Source organism: Dasypus novemcinctus, chromosome 18, assembly GCF_030445035.2.
Source record: "Dasypus novemcinctus isolate mDasNov1 chromosome 18, mDasNov1.1.hap2, whole genome shotgun sequence".
NCBI lineage: Eukaryota > Metazoa > Chordata > Mammalia > Cingulata > Dasypodidae > Dasypus > Dasypus novemcinctus.
Genome location: NC_080690.1, coordinates 21161259 through 21177537, shown reverse-complemented (window position 1 = coordinate 21177537; position 16279 = coordinate 21161259). Strand labels below are relative to the sequence as shown.

At 39.5% G+C, this 16279-nt stretch overlaps 1 protein-coding gene across 6 annotated transcripts in view; it reads left to right on the top strand.

Moving 5' to 3' along the window:
* TANGO6 (transport and golgi organization 6 homolog) overlaps nt 1-16279 on the top strand; it is a 279753-nt gene that overhangs the window by 119160 nt on the left and 144314 nt on the right. The window contains exon 15 of one of the 6 annotated variants that reach the window (XM_058279798.2): nt 2775-2857. The exons of the other annotated variants lie outside the window; for them this stretch is intronic. Coding sequence (XP_058135781.1) covers nt 2775-2791 — 17 coding nt within the window. The 3' untranslated portion in view covers nt 2792-2857. Of the gene's footprint in view, nt 1-2774; nt 2858-16279 lie in introns of those variants that run through there. 6 annotated transcript variants of the gene reach the window in all.

Below are 16279 nucleotides of genomic sequence, written 5' to 3'. Positions count from 1 at the left end.
CTCAATGGACAGAGCGTCCCCCTACCACATGGAAGGTCAGCGGTTCAAACCCAGGACCTCCTTGACCCATGTGGAGCTGGCCCACGCATAGTACTGATGTGCGCAAGGAGTGCTGTGCCATGCAGGGGTGTCTCCCACGTAAGGGAGCCCCACGCACAAGGAGTGCGCCCGTAAGGAGAGCCACCCTGTGCGAAAGAAAGTCCAACCTGCCCAGGAGTGGTGCCGCACACAGGGAGAGCTGATGCAACAAGGTGACACAACAAAAAAAAGAGACAGATTCCTGGGCCGCTGACAAAAATGGAAGCAGAAGAACACATAGCGAATGGACACAGAGAGCAGACAACTGGGGGGCGGGGGCAAAAGGGGAGAGAAATAATAAATAAATAAATAAACAAACAAAGGCAAGATTCTTTAAGGGCACAAAGTCACATGCAGGTTCTCATTGGCTGGCTGTTTCTTGGTGTAATTCGGGAGTGCTGTGTATAGATACAGTAGTTGAAGCTTAGGAGAAAATATAGAGGGAAAAGTATAAAGAGATGAAGCTCTGAATCTTGGGATCCATTCTGTATTCAACAGATATTTATTGTGGACCTACTATAGACAAAATACTTTAAATTAACTGTGAGTCATCATATAATAATTAGGTTAAAATGTAAAAAGAGGAAGTTGATGTGGCTCAAGCAGTTGAGCACCTGCTTCCCACATGGGAGATCCCCGGTTTGGTTCCTGGTGCCTCCTAGAAAAAAACAGAAACAAACAACAAGCAGAAACAAACAAAAAAGCCAACTCATGGGAGCTGATGTGGCTCTGTGATTGAGTGCAGACTTCCCACATACAAGTTCCTGAGTTTAATTCCTGGCCCCCTGGTAACTCAAAAAAAAGTAAAAAGAATTTTTTAAGGGAAATAAAATGATCACCCAAACCCCAAAGAGGTGAAAGGACAACTAAGTCAGAATACAAGCCAAAAGAGTAGAGAATTTCAAGAGAGAAAGTAATCACTTTGCAACTGAGAGATTAAAGAAGGTAGGACTTGAGATGAGCTGGAGGGCTCAGTTGGGCTGCATGAGAATGATCATATTTATGGAAATCAAAGAACTGATAAACTAAGAACCTAAAATGCCAATAATGAATAAATCTCAGAAAATAAGTTATCCTGTACTTTTCCCAAGAAACTGGAATTGAAGCAAGGAGATTTTTTCATTGATTTTTTTCCCCCTTAGAACTGAATATTTTGAAAGCAGTGGCATGTCATTCAAATGTGGCAACACTATTATCTGAAATAAGCTTCATAGCTGATTAATTCATTGAGCTCACTAGCCTTGAGGGTCTGCTATAAAAAATCACAACTGTTGGTTTTGTGTTTGTTTTTATTAATTTTAATTGATGTGCTAATCATTTAATAGCTATTTTGGTGAAGAACGTGGGAGGTAGAGGTGTAATTTCTGTTCTCAGCCCCCAGGATGGACAGGTTTGGTATTTTAACATGCACTTAAAGGTAAGACCTTAGGTAAATTTCTCATTAAGAAAGGAAGGAACTGTATTTTCCCACCTGGCATTGCCAAGGTCCAGGCTTAAATGACTTCCAGAGTCAAGCTCTTCTGAACTCCCCGTCAGACAAGAGCAGCCCACTTGTGATCATGCAGTGCAGGGGCACCTAATTGTGTTTAAGTAACATTTACTTTTGGGGAGTGTGTGTCTGCATTTACGGTTTTCTTTCTCTAGGCTGCCTAAATGGATCTGTGTGAAATTAAATAAATGTATCCATTCAACAGATATTTATTTATTGTTGCCTGACTTCAGAATTTCTGGGTTATATATTATCTGTCTGTCACATAGCAGTAACTGCCAGGAAGTAAACAGAACTTGAGAACTAAACCCACTATGAGTTAAATTGTAATTTTATGAAAGACTGAATCCCCTTTTATTCCTACTGAAAAAGTGATGGTTGATTTAGTTCTCATAGTAGCTGCTTTCAGGTACTTAGTAGCAGCTTCTTCAGGTGGAACACAAAGTTGCTGAACTCCGGTTACAGTGCAGAGTTTATAAATAGAAGGCTTAATCTTAAATCTCCCATATTTAGACTCCTTGTATATTATTTTTTCATTGTTTTACCATCATTTTTATTATACAAGCAATGCATTATCATTGTTTTGTTTCTTTTTTTAAATTTTTTATGACAAGGTATGTAAGGTAGAAAGTGGATGTTTTTCTCCCTTCCAAAATGGGAGTTAAAATAGTCCTTGAGAATCCCATAATGTATAGTGGATGTTTTGGGTATTTTTCACATTTCAGTTTTGAAACAGATGATTCAATAATGAAGACAGTCTATTAGGATGTTGAGCCAGTAATCCAGGTGAGGTACCAAGATGCTGGACTAGAATAATAGTTGTAAGAATGGAAAAAAAGGAGAAAGAACTGAGAAAAATAAAAAAGGAGAGTTCACCTAGCAAAGGTTAGTGGGCTTATAGAGGAGAGGGAAGAGTCCCTAAATGGAGGCAAATATGTCTCTCAAGAGCAGTAGAGAAAAGGTTTATATCTGCAGTTTTGCTCCTCAGAGTTGTATGTTCTAGTTTGAATCAAAGGAGTAGGTAAAATTACATTTCACTTTGGACATTTTGTTTAACCTAATCTTTAACTAAACAAAATTTTGTTTTTGTGATTTAGAAGACAACTCCTAGTCAAATAATTTTGCCCCTGAGTTCTACTGTTTACTTCTGCCCGAAGTAGATGAGATCTTATAATTAAAGAGTAGATTTTTTTTCTTCCTTTTTTAGGAGCTACCAGGGAGTGAAGCTCGGACCTCATACATGGGAAGACACTCAACCATTGAACTACATCTGCTCCCCAAGAGTGGATTTAAAAAAAAAACAAACTGTTGTATGTTTGCTTTTTCTGGAGAAGAATCTTTCCTTCTGTGAAAAAGCTCTCAGATAAAAAGAGCCACATTGTTTCTTTGCTGACTTATAAATTAAAACAAGAATTTAAACACTCAAAAATAATGAAGGCAGTAAATAAATGGTATTCTTCAATTGAGATAGTATAGCCACTTTATTTATCATACTGTGAATCTGCTCATGTGTCCTCCCAGTTACTTTCAATTATTTAAAAGACATTTTGAAAGCAACTTCAGAGACAGAAAATGTATTTCAGAGATCCAAGTGATCCCTATCAGTGTTAAAAGGACTTCTGGATAAAACTACCAGGCTCGTTTAAAAAAAAAAAAAAAAAAAAAAATCAGGCTCTGAGCCAAGCCTGGGAGGTGAAAGTATGCCAGTGTGTGTGGAGTGAAGTGAACAAAAATAGCCATCTCTACATGCCCAGACAAATTACACTAACTCTTCCACCCTCTTCCTTTCAGAGACGTTTTCACTTTAGCAAAAGTCCTAGAAGGGGGAAGTTCCATGCAAGGTGAAGTTGTTGTTACAGAGTTTCAAACTGAACAGGACTACAAATCTTAACTTGTTAGGGACTGAGCTCCTTATCTCATTCTCAGATTTCTACCTCAAGTAAAGTAATTGGGAAACCATTAACTGAAAATAATTCTTTCCCTTGAAGGACCATCTAATTGGATCTGGCATTGAAATTTGGACATAGTCCTTGAAGTTTATCATCTCCATTTATGTCCTTGAAATGGGAAGATTTCTTTTATGTCCTAACCTGGTTTCTGTACCACCTAATTAGCAAATGAGCATTTAGTGAATGTCTCATATATGCTCTCAGTTCATTCTTTTTTTTTTTTTTAGGTTCTGGGGCGGGGGGATTGAACCCCAGATCTCAAATGTGGGAAGCCAATGCTCAACCACTGAGCCACATCAGCTCTCCTGAGTAGGTTTTTTCATTTATTTGCTTGTTGTTTGTTTTTCAATTTTAGGAGGCATTAGGAACTAAACCCAGGACCTCCCATGTGGGAAGCAGACACTCAACTGCTTCACCCACATCTATTCCCTCTCAGTACATTCTTTTTTTTTTTTTTTTTAAGATTTATTTATCCCTCCATTGTCTGTTCTCTGTGTGTTCTTCTGTGTCTGCTTGTATTCTCATTAGGCAATCCTGGGACCTTCTGGAGAGGGAGAGAGATGATCATTCTCTTGCACCACCTCAGCTCCCTGGTCTGCTGCATCTCTTTTTGTCTCTCCTCTGTGTCTTTTTTTGTTGTATCATCTTGCTGCGTTAGCTCTCAGCATCGGCCAGCACTCCTGCACGGGGCAGCACTCCTGCGCAGGGCAGCAGTCTGCATGGGCCAGTACTCCGCGTGAACCAGCTCACCCCACGGGCCAGCTTGCCTTCATCAGGAGGCCCTGGGTAGTGAACCCAGGACGTCCTATATAGTAGACGGGAGCCCAATTGCTTGAGTCACATCCACTTCCCTGTCAGCACATTCTTGAAGTGGTTTTAGAAAGTAGACATTTTTTAACAATTTATTTGAGATTTAATTTACATACCTAAAATTCACCCAGTTAAAATAGAATTTAATGGTTTTTAGTGCAGCCATCAGCACAATCTAACTTTTTTCTAACTTTTCATTTTGAAATACATTCAAATTTGTACAGGACAGTTACAAAAATAATACAAACCTCATACAGAAAAACTCCAACATACCCCTATCCTCCAGATACCCAGATCCACCAATTTTAAATTTTTGCCACATTTGCTGTATCATTCTTTCTATCCATTTTCTGATCACGTGAGTGTAGGTTGTATATATCATTCTCCTTGAACACTTAAAACTGCCACGAATATTTCCTAAGAAGAAGGATATTTACTTATGTAACTACCTTAAGTGCAATTATCAAATTCAAGTAATTTAACACTGATATAAAACTAAGTTTATATACCAATTTTTTTTTCATTTGTATCAATAATATCTCTTGAGCTATTTCTCCTCTTGCTTGGTCCCATCCAGGGTCATGGATTGCATTTAACTGTTGTTGTCTGTTTAGTTGCTCTTCCTTTGTTTTTATTTATTTTTTAAATTGTGGGAACATATATATATATAATATAAACTTCTCCCAACTCCGTCACTCCCAAGCATACTATTCAGTGGGGTTAATCAAATTCACAATATTGTTGTACCCTCGCCACCTTCCTTTTTTAAAAAAAAATTTTTTTTTAGGCCGTACTGGAGATTGAACCCAGGACCTTGTACATAGGAAGCAAGTGCTCAGCCACTGAGCTACGCCCACTCCCCAATGAGAGTTGGTTTCTTCTTTTCTTTGTTTTGTTTTGCTATATTTTTTAGGAGGTACTGGGGATTGAACCCTGGACCTTGTACATGGGAAGCAGGCACTCAACCACTTGAGCTACACCCACTCCCAACCTTCCATTGTTAAAGCTTTCCCATCTCCCTAAACAGAACCCAACATCTGTAATGCATTAACCTCCCATTCCCCCTACCCTTCCCCCACCACACGCCATGGAACTTGTGCTCTCATTTCAGTTTCTATGAGCTTGCATATTCTCTAGAATTTTCTTTCTTTTTTTTTTCTCACTGTGTCTAGAATTTTCTTTGTAGTTACCTTGGTGCTTAAATTTAACATCCTAAATCTATAACAGTCTTTCTTGTTTGTATTGATACAATTAACTTCAGTAGTATACACAAACTATGTTCCTATACCCCTCTGTCCCCTCATCTTATCACAAACTACATATTTATACATGATGAGTCCAAATACACTGATTTAGCATTGCATTTTATGCATTTGCCTTTTAGATCCTGTAGAAAGTAAAAGTGGAGTTATAAATAAAAAATGCAATGGTATCCATGTCATTACCTTACCGGAAATCTTTATTTCTTCACGTGGTTTCAGTTAATTGTCTAGCATCCTTTCCTTTCATCTTGCAGAACTCTGTTTACCATCTCTTGTAGGCCTGGTCTAGTGGTTATGAACTACCTCAGCTTTTATTTATCTGGGAATGTCTTAAACCCTCCCTCATTTTTGAAAGACAGTTTTGCCAGATATAGAATTCTTGGGTGGTAATTTTTTGCCTTCAGTACTTTAAATGGGGCTTCCCACTACTTCTTTCCTCCAAGGTTACCGTTGAGAAATTGGCAGTTCATCTCATGGAGGCTCCCTTGTACGTGACTTGGTGATGTGATCTCTCTTGTGGCTTTCAAAATTCTATATCTTTGGCAGTCAACAGTCTGTTTATAATTTGCTATGGCATGGGTATATTTGGGTTTATCTCGTTTGGAGTTTGCTGTGTTTCTTGGGTATATATCCATGCCTTTTATTAAATTTGGGAAGTTTTCAGCCATTATTTCTTTGACTATTTTCTCTGGTCCTCTCTCTCATCTCCTTCTGGGACTTCTACAATGCATATACTAGTATGCTTGATAATATCTCACAGGTTCCTCAAGTTCTGTTTTTCATTCCTCTTTTTGCTCCTCAGACTTGATGATTTCAATCTTCTTGTCTTCACTGATTCCCAATATAGTGTTGAATCCCTCTGGGGAATTTTAAATTTGTTACTATGGTCTTCAGCTCTGTTTGGTTCCTTTTCATAATTTCCATGTCTCTATCGATATTCTCTTTGTGTTCATCTATCATTACCCTGATTTCCTTTAGTTCTCTCTCCATATTTTCCTTTAGTTCTTTGGGCATATTGAGGACCATATTTTTAAAAGTCCTAGTTTGGAATGTCCCAGGTCTGGTCCTCCTCATTGATGGTTTCTTTCTTTTTTTTTTTTTAAAGATATATATTATTTATTTATTTCTCCCTCCACCCTCGTTGTTCGCCTTCACTGTCTGCTCTCTTGCCTGTTCATTGTGTGCTCTCTGTGTCTGCTCGTCTTTTGTTAGGAGGCACCAGGAACCAAACCTGGGACCTCCCATGTAGAAGGGAGGCACTCAATCACTTGAGCCACCTCTGCTCCCTGCTTGTTTTGTCTCTCGTTGTGTCATCTTGTTGCATCATCTTGAGGCACCAGCCCATCACACCAGCTCACTGTCCTGCTTGTCTTCTTTAGGACGTACCGGGAACCAAAGCCGTGACCTCCCATGTGGTAGGCTGGCACCCAATTGCTTGAGCCATGTCTGCTTCCTTCATTGATGGTTTCTAATGCTTTAATCTCCTTTGCCTGGGCCATCATTTCCTGTTTCTTTGTATGTATTTAATATTTTGTTGAAACCTGAACATTTTTATATTTTTTGTGCTATTGCTGAAATTTAGACTCTGCAATGTCTATTCCTTAGCTTGTATCCAGCTAATGTTTTCCTTGAACGACAGGAGCTAACAAGGAAAGAAGAAAAAAAGGAAAAAGAAAATACCTTTTCCATTCTTTGCAGACTGACTTGTGCAAATGCTCTCCTTCAGAGCTTATCTATACAAAGCATTTAAAAAAGAGCTCCAGGCCAAAGAATGGGGCCTCCCTGGTCCTTTCTGTGAGTGTGTCTTCTCTTGGGCATGCACAGTTAACCCTAGGAATTCCTCCATCTTCCAAATATCTGCACTGGGAGTGTGGGCCAGTTTTGTGCCAAGTTGGTGAGGGGTGGGGGAGGGATCAGCCAGTGTGCTAGGAAATGCTACTGCTTTTAAGAAGTCTTTTTCTTGATTTGGCACCTGCCTTTTTTATTATAGTCCTTCATCTGTTTTCTGGAGCCCTAAGGAAGATGTTTCTGCCAGGTCTGGCTGGTTGATCAGAACTTCTCTAGGGCGACAGAGCCCTGAAGCATCTCACTCCACCATCTTAATTGGGTTGACTCACCACAGGCTAACTTTAGAACATTTTTATCACTCCAAAAAGAAATCCTGTGCCCATTATCCATCACTTCCCATTCCCCACTCCCCCTATTCCATGGCAACCACTAATGTACTTTCTGTCTCTATAGAGATTCCTGTTCAGGACATTTCATATATATGGAATCTGTGTTGTGTGTTCTTTTGAGACTGGTTTCTTTAACTTACCATGATGTTTTTAAGGTTCATCCATGTTGTAAATGAATCAGTACTTCATTCCTTTTTATTGCTGAGTAATATTCCATTCCACTGTATGGGCAACACCATGTTTAATTTATCAGTTTATCGTTTGATAGCCATAAGGTTTATTTCTACCATTTGGCTATTGTGTATCTTGCTGTTATGAACATTTGTGTACAGATTTTAGCAAGGACATATATTTTCAGTTCTTTGGGGCATATACCTAAGAGTGGAATTGCTGGGTCATATGTTAATTCTATGTTTGACTTTTTGAGGCACTGCCAAACTTTTTTCCACCATGGCTGTGTCATTTTATATTGCCACTGGCAATATATGAGAGCTCTAATTTCTCCACATCCATGGCAACACTTGTTATTTTCTGTTTCTTTTTTAAAAATTACACCCATCTTGGTGGATGTGAAGTACCTAATTGTGGTTTTGATTTGTATTTCATTTTCATTAATGATTACTGATGCTGAGCATCTTTTTATGTACTTATTTTATTATCTTTTTTTAAAGATACATAGATCACACAAAATGTTACATTAAAAAATATAAGAGGTTCCCATATACCCCACTCCCCACAGCCCCCACTCCTCCCTCATTGACAACTTCTTTCATTAGTGTGGTACATTCATTGCATTTGATGAGTACATTTTAGGACATTACTACACAGCATGGAGTATAGTTTATGTTGTAGTTTACATTCTCTCCCAGTCCATTCAGTGGATTATGGCAGGATATACAATGTCCTGCATCTTTCCCTACAATATCATTCAGGACAACTCCAAGTCCTGGAAATGCCCCACTATCACACTTCTTTTTCCCTATCCCTGCCCCCATCCACTCCTATGGCCACTGTCTCCACATCAATATTTCTTCCATTGCTAGAGTCACAATAATTCTACAGCAGAATACCAGTAAGTCCACTCTAATCCATATTTTATTCCCCCATCCTGAGGACTGTATCTTCTTTGGAGTAATGTCTATTCAAGTCCTTGGCCTACTTTTTAATTGGGTTGTTTGTCTTTTTGTTGTTGAGTTGTAAGAGTTCTATATGTGTTCTAGACCCTTATCAGATACATGATTTACAAATTTTTCTCCATTCTGTGGGGTTTTTTTCTTTCTTGATATTGTCATTTGAACCATAATATTTCTAACTTTGATGAAGTCAACTTATCAGTCTTCTCTCTTATTGATTATACTTTTGGTACAATTTCTAAGAAATCATTGCCTAATTCAAGATAAAAAAGATATACTCCTGTGTTTTCTTCTAATTGTTCTGTAGTTTTCAGTCTTATATTTAAGTTTATGATCCATTCTGAGTTAATTTTGGGGTTTAATGTGATATACTCCATCCCTATTTTATAGTCAAAGATCCTGAGACTTAGATAGGTTAAGTCCCTTTCTTAAGATTCTATATCAGGAAAGTGGATGTGGCTCAAATGATAGAGCTTCTGCCTACCATATGGAGAGTCCAGGGTTCGATACCCAGGGCCTCCTGACCCGTGTGGTAAGCTGGCCCACGCACAGTGCTATCACATGCAAGGAGTGCCGTACCACGCAGGGGTGCCCCTGCGTAGGAGTGTCCCATGTGCAAGGAGTGCACCCCGCAAGGAGAGCCACCCTGTGTGAAAAAAAAAGTGCAGCCTGCCCAGGAATGGCGCCGCACACACACAGAGCTGATGCAGCAAGATGATGCAACAAAAGGAGTTTTCCCAGTGCTGCCTGACAATGCAAGCAGATGCAGAAGAACACACAGCAAATGGACACAGAGCAGACAACAGAGAGGAAGGGGAGAGAAATAAATAAAAATAAATCTTAAAAAAAAAAAGATTTTGTATCAGGGAAATGGATTTGGCTTAATGGATAGGGCGTCTGCCTACCACATGGGTGGTCCAAGGTTCAAACCCAGGGCCTCCTGACCTGTGTAGTGAAGCTGGCCCACATGTGGTGCTGAAGCGCGCAAGAAGCGCTATGCCATACAGGGATGTCCCCCGCGTAGGGAAGCCCCACTCGCAGGGAGTGCACCCCGTCAGGGGAGACGCCCAGTGCAAAAAAAGTGCAGCCTGCCCAGAGTGGGGCCGCAAACACGGAGAGCTGGTGCAGCAAGCTGACGCAACACGCAACAAAAAGAGACACAGATTCCCAGTGCCACTGACAAGAATACAAGTGGACACAGAAGAACATACAGTGAATGAACACAGAAAGTAGACAGCTGGGGTGGGGGGAAGGGGAGAGAAATAAATTAAAAAAAAAAAAAAGATTCTATATCAAGGGAGGGGAGGTGGCTTAAGTGATTAGGCACCTCCCTTCCATATGGGAGGCCCCAGGTTCAGTTCCTGATGCCTCCTAAAACAAAACAAAGACGATGAGCAGACACTGAGCATAAAACAATGAAGGGGAGAGAAATAAATCTAAAAAAAAGATTCCATATCAAGTATTTGAACTTTGTTCTTTGTCTTCCAAGTCTTGTCTTTCAACCCCACCCCCACCCCTATTGTGTTAGATTTCTTCCCTTGACCTTTTCAAATAATGGTAGAAATTGGCTCTATTGTGTTCTTTTTTTTTTTAACAATAAGAAACCGTTAATTTCATCACCATAAATAATATACTCTGTTGCTCTCGTACAATATAAAATATTTTCTTCACTAAGTAAATAAGACATAACATTATTACAAAGGGCACTTAAGCCCCAGAGATAAGACCTCCTGGGTTTCTGTGTGGGATTCTCCAAGCACAAGTGTAGACAGACAAAGGCTGGAGGAGGAACAATATGTGCTTCTAGTCCCACAGTAGCTCCAAAGAGAGGTCTGTGAAACCAGTGGGGAAAGGCAGGCTGGGCAGAGCCTTCATCAGCCTGGTTGTAGAGAGCAGAGGAGACTGGAGGAGAGCTGGGCTGGGCCAGGAGAGGAGGGCGAGGCTGAGAAAGCTGATGAGACCTGGAGCCCTGTCCGCCACCAGCTCCGCTTCCCCCTGCTTTGGGTAACAGCATTTGGGTTATCAGCTGGGGTGAGTGGAACTTCCGTGCTCATGCGTTAGGCAGTTTTGAGGACCAGAGCAGTCAGCCCTGAAGGGGATTCTGGCAATGGTCAATCCAACGATGAACTCCACAGGATCCAGTTTCTGGGGATTCCACCCTACCCAACGTCTGGACACCTACATGGCAGAGCTTGAATTGATTCCCATCTGCTTTGTTAAATAAATAAGTTAAGTTTTTAAAGACCTGTCTCTGTGATAGTAACACGGGAACCAAAAAGCCATGTCCTGATAAAATGGGGGCGGGGGATCAGCAGAAAGGTGCTGTGTGGGGAAGGGAGCAAGAGAACCTCCCCCCTCCCCTTTATACTTTCAAATAAAAAACAGAGGTTATGGTTATGAGTAGCAGTACTATTTGTTAAAATTGAATTATGGTTAAGCATCTAGAAAGCTTTGATTCTCTCAACAAGCACATATTGTAATGCTCTTTTATAAATGAAGAATGGACTTGCCTCCAGGCACAAACTTGGGAAAGTGGTGGAACTGAGACCAACCCGTGCCTCAGCAACTCCCTCTTTGCTGTACCTTACCGTACCATAGCCAAGATGATGTACCTGATACCATCTCCCCTCCCTAAGTCTGAGATTGCATTTCAAAACCCTTCAGTTTTACCTCAGCTTCATTTTTGGAATTACTTTTGAGTGGTTTCCTCTACCATTTAAAGAAGATGAAGCCATCATTTCACCATCAGATTTGGATCAGAATATTTAGCAGTTTAGTACTTTTATCTGGAAGTAAAGGATGAAGTAGCTACTTCAGGGTTAGTTATTTCTCTTTCCAAGAGTGTCCTAGATTATTACCATATAGGATCAGTGGCAATAAGAACTAAAATAGTTACCATTTATCAACTGCATATTATGTGCCAATCAGAGCAACACTGCAAGTTAGGTATTATTATCCCTCTTTTACAGATGAGGGATCTGAAGCTCAAGAAAGCTAAGTAGCTGGCCCAAAGATACTAAATGTCAGCGTTAAGATTCAAACCTAAGCCTCTTTGATTCTCAAGATATGCTCTTGCCGAAGGGGAAAATAATTATCATAGTGCCCACATTGTTTCCTTTCCTAAGGTGCACGTGCTGAGTTTCTGTATGAGGCTTACCAGGAGAATCAGATCAGCCTATGGGAAATGGTTTCAATGTACATCAGCTCTTTACATATCTTAATATTATGTTGATACTAAGCCTTCCTGAATTGGGAGGGGGTCTGTATTTGCTCATTTGGCAATATGTACAATATTAATTTTTAAAATAAAATTTTATTGAGGTGTATGTTATTCATACATGAACATACATAAGCAATAAGTGTATAGTAAAAGTTGTGAACTTATAAAACAAACATGCATATCATCATACAGGGCTCCAAAATATCACCCCACCACCAGTACCTTGCATTATTATGAAACATTTGTTATAAACTATCAAAGAGCATAGTCAAAATATTACTTCTAACTGTAACCCATATCATACATTTGGTATATTTTTCCCCCAACCCACCCAATTATTAACACTTTATATTGGTATTACACATTTGTTATAGTTCATGAGAGAATATTCTCATGTATTCTGTTAACTACAGTTCATCTTCTACCACTAGATTCCCTGTGTTGACTGACAGTCCACTCAAAATGTACTCTCAGTGGCTCTCATTTTTCGTCACAGAGTTGTCCTGTTATCACCTCAGTCAATTTTAGAACATTTTTATTACTTCAAAAGGAAAAATCCCATACTCTCTTATACCCTTTTTAGTTGTCTCATAGAATTGATATATCTTCTTTGCTGTTGCTGCAAAAATATTATATTACTGTTAACTTTCATGCAATAAGTTATATTCGCTAAATTTTCCCATGTATCACCATAGTCTTAACACTTTGTAAAAGAACATTCTTATGTTTATACTACTACAGAAATTACTATGTTATTCATACCCTAGATTATTCGCTAGTTTCCTTTCAATTAGCATTTATATCCACAGACTATCCCTTTCAGCCACAGTCTCATTTATAAATCGGTGTTAGTTTTACTCACTATAATGTGTTATCAATTCTAATCATTTCCACACTTTTGTAATAAACCTTATTCAAAATTCTATGTATATTGAGCATCAGCTCCCATTCTCAATCCATATTCTATTTCCTAGTAACCTATACTCCAGAATTTACCTCCATGAGTTAACTCATAATATTTAGTGCATATTAGCGAGACTATACAATATTTGTCCTTTTGTATCTGACTTATTTCACTCAACATAATATCCTCAAGGTTCATCCATGTTGTCAGATGCATCCTAATTTCATTTCTTCTTATAAATGAATAGTATTCCATTGTATGTATATACCTCATGCACAAAATTAATTAATTATATATTTTTTATTAAATTGTTTTTTAAGATACATAAATCACAAAAAATGTTACATTAAAAAATATAAGCGGTCCCCACATAGCCCAAACCCCATCCCCCTACTCCTCTCACATCAGCAACCTCCCTCATCATTGTGGCACATTCATTGCATTGTGTGAATACATTTTGGAGCACTGCTGAACCACATGGATTACAGTTTACATTGCAGTTTACACTCTCCCCCAGTTCATTCAGTGGGTTATGGCAGGATATATAATGTCCTGCATCTGTCCCTGCAATATATTTAGGATAATTCTAAGTCCTGAAAATGCCCCCACATCTCATCTCTACTTCCCTCTCCCTGATCTCAGCAACTACCTTGGCCACTTTCTTCAGATCAATGCTACAGTTTTTTCCATTACTAGTCATAATAGTTCTATAGTAGAATACCAGTAAGTTTACTCTAATCCATATTTTATTCCTCCAGCCTGTGGACCCTGGGTTGGTGATGTTCGCTCCACCTCTATATTGAGACGGGGCTTAGATCCATGGTGGATGGATGCAATTCTCCTGCTTGGAGATGTAAGCATTCTCAGTTCCCTGGTGTGGTGGTTGACCATCTTCACCTCCCTGTTGGCTGACCTGTGCAAATCCAACAAACCAGAGAATAGGAGCTGCAACTCTTCTGAGGCTCATGGCCCAGCTGGCACATGACCAGTCCAGAGATTGAAGTCTCCTGGGTATAGACCAATCCCAGCTCCAACCACAGGTTCAGTAAAAGTGATAAAAGAGGCATGTGTAGAAAGTTCACCTCTGAGTCCAACTCCATCACACTCAGGAACACAAATAATCAGGTAGGGCCCGCTGACAAGGTACTGAACTCCAGAGCCAACCACCATGATCGTAGAACCTGTGTGTCTCCGTAGCCCTCAGGAGTACCAGTACCTGGTGTTGTATCTACTTTGGCTGTCTCTGGGATCCTGCTGAGGTGTGCATAAACGCAACCCCTCTGATGACCTCCTTTTTGAAGACTCTTAGCCATATAACACAATATTAATTTTAAAGCAATTTCTATGTGTCTTTGAAACTCATCTTCCCTCAGTGGAATACCAGTGTGTGTTACCTCATACCGCCTGCCATTCTTCCTTCTGATGACTGTTGGTATTTCAGCACTGAGGGTAAAAGCATCATCTTAGGAGCAGCAGAGATGAGGCTTCAGAAATCAATTCAGCTTACTGAGTTTGTGGGTTAGGTACACATGTGCCTTTCTGTACAGGACTCTTGATATTTGCTGTATTTTTGATGCCAATAAATGACATTTAATAATAACTTGAAAATTGTGTGCATTATGAAGATGTGGAGCATTTGGGATCCTGTATACTGCTGTTGGGATTGTAAAATGGTGCAGCCACTTAGGGAAATAGTCTGGCAGTTCCTCAAATGATTAAACATAGGGTTACCATAGGACCCAGCAACTCCATTCCTACCCAAGACAAATGAAAACATATGTCCACACAGATACTTGCACACTAACGGTCATAGAAGCATTACTCATAATAATAGCCAAATGGTGGAAACAATCCCAGTGTCGATCAGCTGATGGAATGGATAAATAAAATATGTTTTATCCATACAATGAAATAAAATGAAATGAAGTATTGATACATACTATAACATGGATGAACCCGGAAAATACTAGGCTGCATGAAAGAAGCCAATCACCAAAAACCATATATTGTATGATTCCATTTGTATTAAATGTCCAGAATAGGCCAATCCGTAGAGACAGAAAGTAGATTAGTGGTTGCCAGGGTCTGGGGGAGAGGGAAATGGGCAGTGACCACTAATGAGTACAGTGTTTATTTTTGGGGTGATGAAAATTTTTGAAACTAGATAGTGATGATGTTTATACAACCTTATAAATAAACTAAAATAAATCACAGAATTATGCACTTAAAAATAAACTTAAAAATTGAAACAGTAGTTTTTCATGGAACTTTTAGGACTGTGAAGGATGGATAAAGGAAATTAGACATGCAGAGATAGGGTGGGGGGATTGAGGCTGAAGGAAAAGCATGAGCAAAGGCAGGAAGATATTCAGGTGTGGGCAAGTATGAAGGAGAATAGGCTGTTGACATTTTTGGTGGATCAGAATGGGCATGAAGGTTAGAGGTGAGATTGAGCTGGAAAGTGGGAGGTATTGGAAAGCCAAGCCAAGGTATCTAGGCTCTTCTGGGTGGGTTCGGGGAAGCCCTTGAAGGCTTGTTATTGCTAGCACATCAGTAATGGCTTGGGGATGGGCTTCCTGAATTTGAACGTATCATGCTTATTGACGATTATTGCTTATATTTCCTTTGCTCTTATTTTCACACATTTATTGAGTACCAACTATGTATCAGATGTAATTTATATTATTTCATTTACTTCTCAGTGCAACCCTGTCAGAGTCAGTATCTTTATCTTCCCATTTTACAGATGAAGAAACCAAGGCTCAGAGGTTGTTACTTGGCCAATCAGTAAGTGAGAGAATCAGAATTCAGCTCCAAAGCCCAGGCTCTTACACTTCTCTCCCCACCTCCATGTTCTCACTTTTCTCAAATCACCTTGGCCCCTGTTTATACAGACAGTAGAATTAAGCCATGGAGCCAGTGAATCTTGACATTTTCAGCTAAGCAATTAAATACTTCTGAATTTCTTGGTTTCAGGGCTCATTTCAAATCTTTCACCTCCCAAACATGTAGACTAGCTGTCACAAAGGCAGGATTCACCATGAAGGCAACTGAAAGATACCTTGGGGTAAAAACTAGCCTGCTTAACTGTACTTTGTAAGCTATTAAGAAGGTGGAAGTATCTTCTATGCAGAACAGCTATTTAAATTTTGTCCTGGAGGCACCTTTACTAAAGTTGGAATTTGCAGGCAAGTGAAGGAGGATAGAGAACAATAATGAATAAAATAGCAAGTACCTCTTTAGACTTTTCTTTACGC